At 53.8% G+C, this 10,906-nt stretch overlaps 1 protein-coding gene across 1 annotated transcript; it reads right to left on the reverse strand.

The window, feature by feature from the left end:
- Positions 1–1,356: 1,356 nt before the first annotated feature.
- On the reverse strand, positions 1,357–8,114 carry LOC115182784 (E3 ubiquitin-protein ligase MARCH8-like). The gene is made up of 5 exons (XM_029744240.1): positions 7,810–8,114; positions 6,739–6,919; positions 5,230–5,377; positions 3,933–3,977; positions 1,357–1,662 (listed from the first exon to the last, which is right to left on the reverse strand). The coding sequence occupies exons 1-5, from the start codon at positions 8,112–8,114 to the stop codon at positions 1,379–1,381; spliced, it is 963 nt and encodes a 320-aa protein (XP_029600100.1). The 3' UTR covers positions 1,357–1,378.
- Positions 8,115–10,906: the final 2,792 nt, after the last annotated feature.

The following is a 10,906-nucleotide window of genomic DNA, read 5'->3' on the forward strand; positions in this document are numbered from 1 at the left end:
CTCTTATCACTAACAGGGATGTAAACAAATGAGTGCACAACATTTGAGAGAAATCAGCTTTTTGTGCCTATAGAACATTTCTGGGATCTTTTAATTCAGTTCTTGAAACATGGGACCAACACTATACATGTTGCGATTTATATTTTAGTTCAGTGTAGAATATGATATTTTTGGTTGTAATGGTGACTTCTAGAGACAGGCAGATAAACAGGCAGACAGACAGACAGACAGACAGACAGGCAGGCAGACAAACAGACAGGCAGCCAGACAGACAGACAGACAGACAGACACCTCTTCAGATAGACATCATAGTGACAGACAGACAGGCAGGCAGACAAACAGGTAGGCAGACAGACAGACAGACAGACAGACAGACAGACAGGGACCTCTTCAGATAGACTTCTAGACATCACAGACAGACAGACAGACAGACAGACAGACAGACAGACAGACAGACAGACAGACAGACAGACAGACAGACAGACAGACAGACAGGGACCTCTTCAGATAGACTTCTAGACATCATAGTGACAGACAGACAGGCAGACAGACAGACATGCAGGCAGGCAGACAGACATGCAGGGACCTCTTCAGATAGACTTCTAGACATCATAGTGACAGACAGACAGGCAGACAGGCAGACATGCAGGCAGGCAGGCAGGCAGGCAGGCAGGCAGACAGACAGACAGACAGACAGACAGACAGACAGACAGACAGACAGACAGACAGACAGACAGACAGACCACATTTCACCAGTATTTCTATTCAGAGTTCGATCCTGTCCAGCAGAGAGAGTAAATACTAACATAAACACATCTAGGACTCTAACCCTCCTCCTGGAGAGCTGCAAGCTGTGCAGGGTTTTGTTCCAGCCACTCCTCAGGCTGTTTATATTTAATACTGAGAGAGTATAACAGACGCTCTGATTGGCTGATCTATGGCTGCTTCTATAACAGACGCTCTGATTGGCTAATCTACAGCTGCTTCTATAACAGACGCTCTGATTGGCTGATCTACAGCTGCTTCTATAACAGACGCTCTGATTGGCTGATCTACAGCTGCTTCTATAACAGACGCTCTGATTGGCTGATCTACAGCTGCTTCTATAACAGACGCTCTGATAGGCTATAGGGAGGGTGCATTACCAAGAGCTGTGTGTGTGTGTGTGTGCGCGCATGTGTGTGTCTGTGTGTGTGTGTGTGTCTGTGTCTGTGTGTGTGTGCGCGCATTTGTGTATATGTCTGTCTGTGTCTGTGTGTGTGTGTGTGTGTGTATATGTCTGTGTGTGTGTGTGTGCGCATGTGTGTAGATGTCTGTCTGTGTCTGTGTGTGTGTGTGTATATGTCTGTGTGTGTGTGTGTGTATGTGTGTGTGTGTGTTAGACGGGGTTTTCCTCCGTGAGGTCGGAGTCCATCTGGATGACCTCGGGGGCGGGCCCTATCGGGACCTCCACGGCCTCAGGGTGATTCCCATTGGCCAGCGCGGCGTTGGTGGGCGGCGGCTTCTCGGGGCAGTTCTGCACAGTGATGATGCGATTGAAGGCTTTGAGTCGTCTCCATAGCAACCAGTAGACTTTACACTGGATGTACATGAACACCAGTCCGCCTGACATGCCGATCGCCACGATGACCAGCTTCATCCAGAACGGCCACTCCAACACACCTAGAGAGAGAGAGGTAGAGAGAGAGAGAGACAGAGAGAGGTGTAGAGGTAGAGAGAGAGAGAGAGACAGAGAGAGAGAGAGGTGTAGAGGTAGAGAGAGAGAGAGAGAGAGGTAGAGAGAGAGAGGTAGAGAGAGAGAGGTGTAGAGGTAGAGAGAGAGAGGTGTAGAGGTAGAGAGAGAGAGAGACAGAGAGAGAGGTAGAGAGAGAGAGGTAGAGAGAGAGGTAGAGAGAGAGGTAGAGAAGGAGAGAGACACACACATATACAGGTTAGTTATGTCTACCAAGTGAAAAAGTGGGATTGTGTCTGTGTTTGATACCAGACCCTCCTTACCCCCAGACCCTCCTTACCCCCAGAGCCCTCCTTATCCCACCAGAGCCCTCCTCCTTATCCCCCCAGAGCCCTCCTCCTTATCCCCCCAGAGCCCTCCTCCTTATCCCCACAGAGCCCTCCTCTTTACCCCCCCAAGAGCCCTCCTTACCCCTCCAGAGCCCTCCTTACCCCCCCAGAGCCCTCCTCCTTACCCCCCCAAGAGCCCTCCTTACCCCTCCAGAGCCCTCCTTACCCCCCCAGAGCCCTCCTCCTTACCCCCAGAGCCCTCCTTACCCCCCCAGAGCCCTCCTCCTTACCCCCCAGAGCCCTCCTCCTTACCCCCCCAGAGCCGCCCTCCTTACTCCCCCAGAGCCCTCCTCCTTACCCCCCCAGAGCCCTCCTCCTTACCCCCCCAGAGCCCTCCTTACCCCCCCAAAGCTCTCCTCCTTACCCCCCAGAGCCCTCCTCCTTACCCCCCCAGAGCCCTCCTCCTTACTCCCCCAGAGCCCTCCTCCTTACCCCCCCAGAGCCCCCCTCCTTACCCCCCAGAGCCCTCCTTACCCCCCCAAAGCTCTCCTCCTTACCCCCCCAAAGCCCTCCTCCTTACCCCCCAGAGCCCTCCTCCTTACCCCCCCAGAGCCCTCCTCCTTACCCCCCCAGAGCCCTCCTTACCCCCCCAGAGCCCTCCTCCTTACCCCCCCAGAGCCCTCCTTACCCCCAGAGCCCTCCTCCTTACCCCCCCAGAGCCCTCCTTAGCCCCCCAGAGCCCTCCTCCTTACCCCCCCAGAGCCCTCCTCCTTACCCCCCCAGAGCCCTCCTTACCCCCCAGAGCCCTCCTCCTTATCCCCCCAGAGCCCTCCTCCTTACCCCCCCAGAGCCCTCCTCCTTATCCCCCCAGAGCCCTCCTCCTTACCCCCCCAGAGCCCTCCTTATCCCCCCAGAGCCCTCCTCCTTACCCCCCCAGAGCACTCCTCCTTATCCCCCCCAGAGCCCTCCTCCTTATCCCCCCAGAGCCCTCCTCCTTACCCCCCCAGAGCCCTCCTCCTTACCCCCCAGAGCCCTCCTCCTTACCCCCCCAGAGCCCTCCTCCTCACCCCCCCAGAGCCCTCCTCCTCACCCCCCCAGATCCCTCCTTATCCCCCCAGATCCCTCCTTATCCCCCAGAGCCCTCCTCCTTACCCCCCCAGAGCCCTCCTCCTTACCCCCCCAGAGCCCTCCTTACCCCCCCTGAGCCCTCATCCTTACCCCCCATGAGCCCTCCTTATTCCCCAGAGCCCTCCTCCTTACCCCCCCAGAGCCCTCCTCCTTACCCCCCCAGATCCCTCCTTATCCCCCCAGAGCCCTCCTCCTTACCCTCCAGATCCCTCCTTATCCCCCAGAGCCCTCCTTCTTATCCCCCCAGAGCCCTCCTCCTTACCCCCCCAAGAGCCCTCCTTACCCTCCCAGAGCCCTCCTTACCCCCCAGAGCCCTCCTCCTTACCCCCAGAGCCCTCCTCCTTACCCCCCCAGAGCCCTCCTTACCCCCCCAGAGCCCTCCTTACCACCTAAGAGCCCTCCTTACCCCCCCGAGCCCTCCTCCTTATCCCCCCAGATCCCTCCTTACCCCCCCAGAGCCGTCCTTACCCCCCCAGAGCCCTCCTCCTTACCCCCCCAGAGCCCTCCTTACCCCCTAAGAGCCCTCCTTACCCCCCGAGCCCTCCTTATCCCCCCAGATCCCTCCTTACCCCCCCCAGAACCCTCCTCCTTACCCCCCCAGATCCCTCCTTATCCCCCCAGCCCTCCTTATCCCCCCAGCCCTCCTTATCCCCCCCAGACCCTCTTTACCCCCAGATCCCTCCTTATCCCCCCAGCCCTCCTTACCCCCCCAGATCCCTCCTTATCCCCCCAGCCCTCCTTATCCCCCCAGATCCCTCCTTATCCCCCCAGACCCTCCTTACCCCCAGAGCCCTCCTCCTTACCCTCAGCAGTGTAGTACTTCATCACTGATATTCTCCACATGTCATCTGAAAACACAGTAAAGTTACTATATTCTCCTCATCTGAGTTGTATAGAGGTTAGGTTAGGGTTGTATAGAGGTTAGGTTAGGGTTGTACAGAGGTTAGGTTAGGGTTGTATAGAGGTTAGGGTTGTATAGAGGTTAGGGTTGTATAGAGGTTAGGTTAGGGTTGTATAGAGGTTAGGTTAGGCTTGTATAGAGGTTAGGTTAGGGTTGTATAGAGGTTAGGTTAGGGTTGTATAGAGGTTAGGTTAGGGTTGTATAGAGGTTGGGTTGTGGTTGTATAGAGGTTAGGTTAGGGTTGTATAGAGGTTAGATTAGGGTTGTTCAGAGGTTAGGGTTGTATAGAGGTTAGGTTAGGGTTGTATAGAGGTTAGGGTTGTATAGAGGTTGGGTTGTGGTTGTATAGAGGTTAGGGTTGTATAGAGGTTAGGGTTGTATAGAGGTTAGGGTTGTATAGAGGTTAGGTTAGGGTTGTATAGAGGTTAGGTTAGGGTTGTGGTTGTATAGAGGTTAGGTTAGGGTTGTATAGAGGTTGGGTTGTGGTTGTATAGAGGTTAGGTTAGGGTTGTATAGAGGTTAGGGTTGTATAGAGGTTAGGGTTGTATAGAGGTTAGGTCAGTGTTGTATAGAGGTTGGGTTAGGGTTATATAGAGGTTAGGTTAGGGTTGTATAGAGGTTAGGGTTGTATAGAGGTTAGGTTAGGGTTGTATAGAGGTTAGGTTAGGGTTGTATAGAGGTTGGGTTGTAGTGGTATAGAAGTTGGGTTTGGGTTGTATAGAGGTTAGGTTAGGGTTGTATAGAGGTTAGGTTAGGGTTGTATAGAGGTTGGGGTTGTATAGAGGTTAGGTTAGGGTTGTATAGAGGTTAGGGTTGTATAGAGGTTAGAGTTGTATAGAGGTTAGGGTTGTATAGAGGTTAGGTTAGGGTTGTACAGAGGTTAGGCTAGGGTTGTATAGAGGTTAGGGTTGTATAGAGGTTAGGGTAGGGTTGTATAGAGGTTAGGTTAGGGTTGTATAGAGGTTAGGGTTGTATAGAGGTTAGGTTAGGGTTGTATAGAGGTTAGGGTTGTATAGAGGTTAGGGTTGTATAGAGGTTAGGTTAGGGTTGTACAGAGGTTAGGCTAGGGTTGTATAGAGGTTAGGGTTGTATAGAGGTTAGGGTTGTATAGAGGTTAGGTTAGGGTTGTATAGAGGTTAGGGTTGTATAGAGGTTAGGTTAGGGTTGTATAGAGGTTAGATCAGGGTGTAGTTACTGACCGGTATTGCGTCCCAGGTTGATCTCGTGGAGGGTTCTGTTGACGAGGACGAACACGGACCAGACAACACAACCAACGGCCACCAGGTGGAACATCACAGAGCACAAGATCTTCCTCCTCTCACTGGTCGACATCTGGAGCTTCTCCCACTGAGGGAGAGACGAGGGGTTAGGGTGAGTCATAGACACTGAGGGAGAGACGAGGGGTTAGGGTGAGTCACAGACACTGAGGGAGAGACGAGGGGTTAGGGTGAGTCATAGACACTGAGGGAGAGACGAGGGGTTAGGGTGAGTCACAGACACTGAGGGAGAGACGAGGGGTTAGGGTGAGTCATAGACACTGAGGGAGAGACGAGGGGTTAGGGTGAGTCATAGACACTGAGGGAGAGACGAGGGGTTAGGGTGAGTCATAGACACTGAGGGAGAGACGAGGGGTTAGGGTGAGTCATAGACACTTATCTATGTATCTGAACCCTCATGGTGTCTGTGACAGCATGGGCCCATTATGGTGTCTGTGACAGCATGGACAGCTCCACTGTCCCATTATGATGTCTGTGACAGCATGGACCCATTATGGTGTCTGTGGCAGCATGGACAGCTCCACTGTCCCATTATGGTGTCTGTGACAGCATGGACAGCTCCACTGTCCCATTATGGTGTCTGTGACAGCATGGACAGCTCCACTGTCCCATTATGGTGTCTGTGACAGCATGGAAAGCTCCACTGTCCCATTATGGTGTCTGTGACAGCATGGACAGCTCCACTGTCCCATTATGGTGTCTGTGACAGCATGGGCCCATTATGGTGTCTGTGACAGCATGGACAGCTCCACTGTCCCATTATGGTGTCTGTGACAGCATGGACAGCTCCACTGTCCCATTATGGTGTCTGTGACAGCATGGACAGCTCCACTGTCCCATTATGGTGTCTGTGACAGCATGGACAGCACCACTGTCCCATTATGGTGTCTGTGACAGCATGGACAGCACCACTGTCCCATTATGGTGTCTGTGACAGCATGGACAGCACCACTGTCCCATTATGGTGTCTGTGACAGTATGGACAGCTCCACTGTCCCATTATGGTGTCTGTGACAGCATGGGCCTATTATGGTGTCTGTGACAGCATGGACAGCTCCACTGTCCCATTATGGTGTCTGTGACAGCATGGACAGCACCACTGGCCCATTATGGTGTCTGTGACAGCATGGACAGCTCCACCGTCCCATTATGGTGTCTGTGACAGCATGGACAGCTCCATTGTCCCATTATGGTGTCTGTGACAGCATGGACAGCACCACTGTCCCATTATGGTGTCTGTGACAGCATGGACAGCACCACTGTCCCATTATGGTGTCTGTGTAGAGGTGTGTGTAGTTGAGATTCGATGTGTTGAGGTCAGATGTGTTGAGGTGTGTGTTGAGGTGTGTGTTGAGGTATGTGTTGAGGTTAGATGTGTTGAGGTGTGTGTTGAGGTTAGATGTGTTGAGGTGTGTGTTGAGGTGTGTGTACCTTACGTAGAGGTTTCAGGTGAGCCTCCATAATGAAGTGGTATTGGCAGAGCTCACAGCAGTGTGTGTCTGATGATTTGATCCACTGGTTCAGACAGTCCTGGTGAACAGACCTCATGCTGCCTGTACAGCGGCATGGGGTGATCAGGGCACAGTCCTCATCTCCTTCACAGTGGCAGATCCTACACACACACACACACACACACACACACACACACACACACACACACACACACACACACACACACACACACACACACACACACACACACACACAGAGAGCGAGATGAACACACACACACACATACACACACGCACACGCACGCACACACATATACACACACACACAGAGAGATGAACATACACACACACACACGCACGCACGTGCACACACACACACGCACACACACACACACACACGCGCACACGCACACACGCGCACACACGCGCACGCACACACGCGCACACACGCGCACGCACACACACATATACACACACACACACAGAGAGATGAACACACACACACACACACATGCACGCGCACACACACACACACACACACACACACACACACACACACATGCACGCACACGTACACGCACACACAGAGAAACACACACACACACAGAGATGAACACACACACACACACAGAGATGAACACACACACACACACACAGAGATGAACACACACACACACACACGCACACACGCGCACACACACACACACACGCACGCACGCACACACACACACACGCACGCACACGCACACACAGAGAAACACAGAGATGAACACACACACACAGAGATGAACACACACACACGCACGCACGCGCACACACACACACACACACACGCACGCACACGCACACACAGAGAAACACAGAGATGAACACACACACACACACACACAGAGATGAACACACACACACACACAGAGATGAACACACACACACACACACACAGAGATGAACACACACACACACACACACACACACACACACAGAAACACACACACAGAAACACACACAGAGATGAACACACACACACACAGAGATGAACAAAACCACCTACCTGCAGACTTCTGGCTCGTCATCGGAGCAGTCTTCGGGGGCGTTGCAGCCCCCATGTCTCCGTGGCGACAGAGCGGACATGTCTCCACCCACTGACCCGGTCTCCTGGTAATTCTTAGTGATCTGTCCCTCCCCCTCTCCATCCTCAGCCAATGATGGGCTACGGAACGTAGACCCCGCCCCCTCCCTGCGCTGGGAGCTCCGCCTCCTCTCCTCCCCTCCTCCTCCTCCGGAACCGTTCTCCAGAGGAACCTCTTTCTCTCGGTTCTCCTTCCCCTCGTCGGACCCTACAGACTGCAGCCCCATCCCCTCTCCCCTCTCCCTGCTACTCCCACTGCGGCGTCGCCCCCTCTTGGCTTTCTCCCTGCTCCAGCTTCTGGCCTCCCTCCCCGCCTCCCCGTCCGACGACGAATCAGATTCAGGAGGGGCGGCGCTACGGTGGCGGCGGTGTTCCCCTCTCCTCTCCCTCCTCCTCTCCCCTCTCCTCTCCCCTCTCCTCTCGCCGCGGTCGTCACTGTGTTGGACCGGGTCATCTTGTGCGGGCGCTGGGGCGTCGGGGGCGGAGCAAGAGTCTCTCTTCCTGTTTGGTTTCTTCTTCTTCCTGGTTTGGCCCTGCTGGGAGGAGCCTAACGCGGTCTGGGAGGAGCCTAATGCCGCACTGCTCAGCTTCATCACTGCTGTGTAACAACCTTCCTCTACACGACCCAGCGGCACCGGCCTACACACACACACACACACACACACACACACACACACACACACACACACACACGGAGGGGGAGGGATGGAGAGATGAAAAGACAGTATGAGGGAAATTGTATCCCTGGGTAACAGTATCCCTGGGTAACAGAATCCCTGGGTAATACTATCCCTGGGTAACAGTATCCCTGGGTAACAGAATCCCTGGGTAACAGTATCCCTGGGTAACAGTATCCCTGGGTAACAGTATCCCTGGGTAACAGTATCCCTGGGTAACAGAATCCCTGGGTAACAGAATCCCTGGGTAACAGAATCCCTCGGTAACAGAATCCCTGGGTAACAGAATCCCTGGGTAACAGAATCCCTGGGTAACAGTATCCCTGGGTAACAGTATCCCTGGGTAACAGTATCCCTGGGTAACAGAATCCCTGGGTAACGGTACCCCTGGGTAATACTATCCCTGGGTAACAGTATCCCTGGGTAACAGAATCCCTGGGTAACAGTATCCCTGGGTAACAGAATCCCTGGGTAACAGAATCCCTGGGTAACAGAATCCCTGGGTAACAATATCCCTGGGTAACAGTATCCCTGGGTAATACTATCCCTGGGTAACAGTATCCCTGGGTAACAGAATCCCTGGGTAACAGTATCCCTGGGTAACAGTATCCCTGGGTAACAGTATCCCTGGGTAACGGTACCCCTGGGTAACAGTATCCCTGGGTAACAGTATCCCTGGGTAACAGAATCCCTGGGTAACAGTATCCCTGGGTAACAGTATCCCTGGGTAACAGTATCCCTGGGTAACAGTAGGAATGGACATCAAAATTGTTACAAGGTTTTAGCATTCTAATAAATGGATCATTTTTAGAATCCATCAGATACTGACTGAATTATAGCACATAAAAACATTTTACTGGCACAGAGTTCAGGGACTGGTTCAGGGACGAGTTCAGGGACGTGTTCAGGGACTGGTTCAGGGACGAGTTCAGGGACGTGTTCAGGGACTGGTTCAGGGACGTGTTCAGGGACTGGTTCAGGGACGAGTTCAGGGACGTGTTCAGGGACGTGTTCAGGGACTGGTTCAGGGACTGGTTCAGGGACTGGTTCAGGGACGAGTTCAGGGACGTGTTCAGGGACGTGTTCAGGGACGTGTTCAGGGACTGGTTCAGGGACGTGTTCAGGGACGTGTTCAGGGACTGGTTCAGGGACGTGTTCAGGGACTGGTTCAGGGACTGGTTCAGGGACGGGTTCAGGGACGGGTTCAGGGACGGGTTCAGGGACTGGTTCAGGGACGAGTTCAGGGACGAGTTCAGGGACTGGTTCAGGGACTGGTTCAGGGACGAGTTCAGGGACGTGTTCAGGGACTGGTTCAGGGACGAGTTCAGGGACTGGTTCAGGGACGAGTTCAGGGACTGGTTCAGGGACGAGTTCAGGGACTGGTTCAGGGACGAGTTCAGGGACTGGTTCAGGGACGAGTTCAGGGACTGGTTCAGGGACGGGTTCAGGGACGGGTTCAGGGACGGGTTCAGGGACGGGTTCAGGGACGGGTTCAGGGACGGGTTCAGGGACGGGTTCAGGGACGGGTTCAGGGACGGGTTCAGGGACGAGTTCAGGGACGGGTTCAGGGACGAGTTCAGGGACGAGTTCAGGGACTGGTTCAGGGACGAGTTCAGGGACGAGTTCAGGGACTGGTTCAGGGACGAGTTCAGGGATGAGTTCAGGGACTGGTTCAGGGACTGGTTCAGGGACTGGTTCAGGGACGAGGTCAGGGACTGGTTCAGGGACTGGTTCAGGGATGGGCCAGCTAGAGCAATCAACCAGACCAGGCTGTTAGCTCCCTGATGGGCCAGCTTAGAGGAATCAACCAGACCAGGCTGTTAGCTACCTGAAGGGCCAGCTAGAGGAATCAACCAGACCAGGCTGTTAGCTCCCTGATGGGCCAGCTAGAGGAATCAACCAGACCAGGCTGTTAGCTACCTGATGGGCCAGCTAGAGGAATCAACCAGACCAGGCTGTTAGCTACCTGATGGGCCAGCTAGAGGAATCAACCAGACCAGGCTGTTAGCTACCTGAAGGGCCAGCTAGAGGAATCAACCAGACCAGGCTGTTAGCTCCCTGATGGGCCAGCTAGAGGAATCAACCAGACCAGGCTGTTAGCTCCCTGAAGGGCCAGCTGGAGGAATTGCAAAAGAAGGGAGACTTGTTGTAAAACTTTTCGCATCATAATAATAATTGAATTTTGGGGGTCGTAATAAATTTAGAAAGGGGGCAAGATGCTGAGGGAGATCTTGGAACTCGATACTGCTACACCTTTGGTCGTAGAGTGGGCCCACAGAACCGCACCTGCAGCCCAGAGAAGGCCCGGGGCGAAGGACACACAGATGCCCATAGAACCGCAC

Source organism: Salmo trutta, unplaced genomic scaffold, assembly GCF_901001165.1.
Source record: "Salmo trutta unplaced genomic scaffold, fSalTru1.1, whole genome shotgun sequence".
Classification (NCBI taxonomy): Eukaryota; Metazoa; Chordata; class Actinopteri; order Salmoniformes; family Salmonidae; genus Salmo; species Salmo trutta.

Coding starts and splice junctions, on each gene's coding strand:
- LOC115182784 (XM_029744240.1), bottom strand. CDS start 8,114: ATGGGGCTGCAGTCTGTAGGGTCCGACGAGGGGAAGGAGAACCGAGAG. Junction 6,920..7,809: donor GACGAGCCAGAAGTCTGCAG/GTAGGTGGTTTT, acceptor GTGTGTGTGTAG/GATCTGCCACTGTGAAGGAG. Junction 3,978..5,229: donor CAACCTGGGACGCAATACCG/GTCAGTAACTAC, acceptor CTGTGTTTTCAG/ATGACATGTGGAGAATATCA.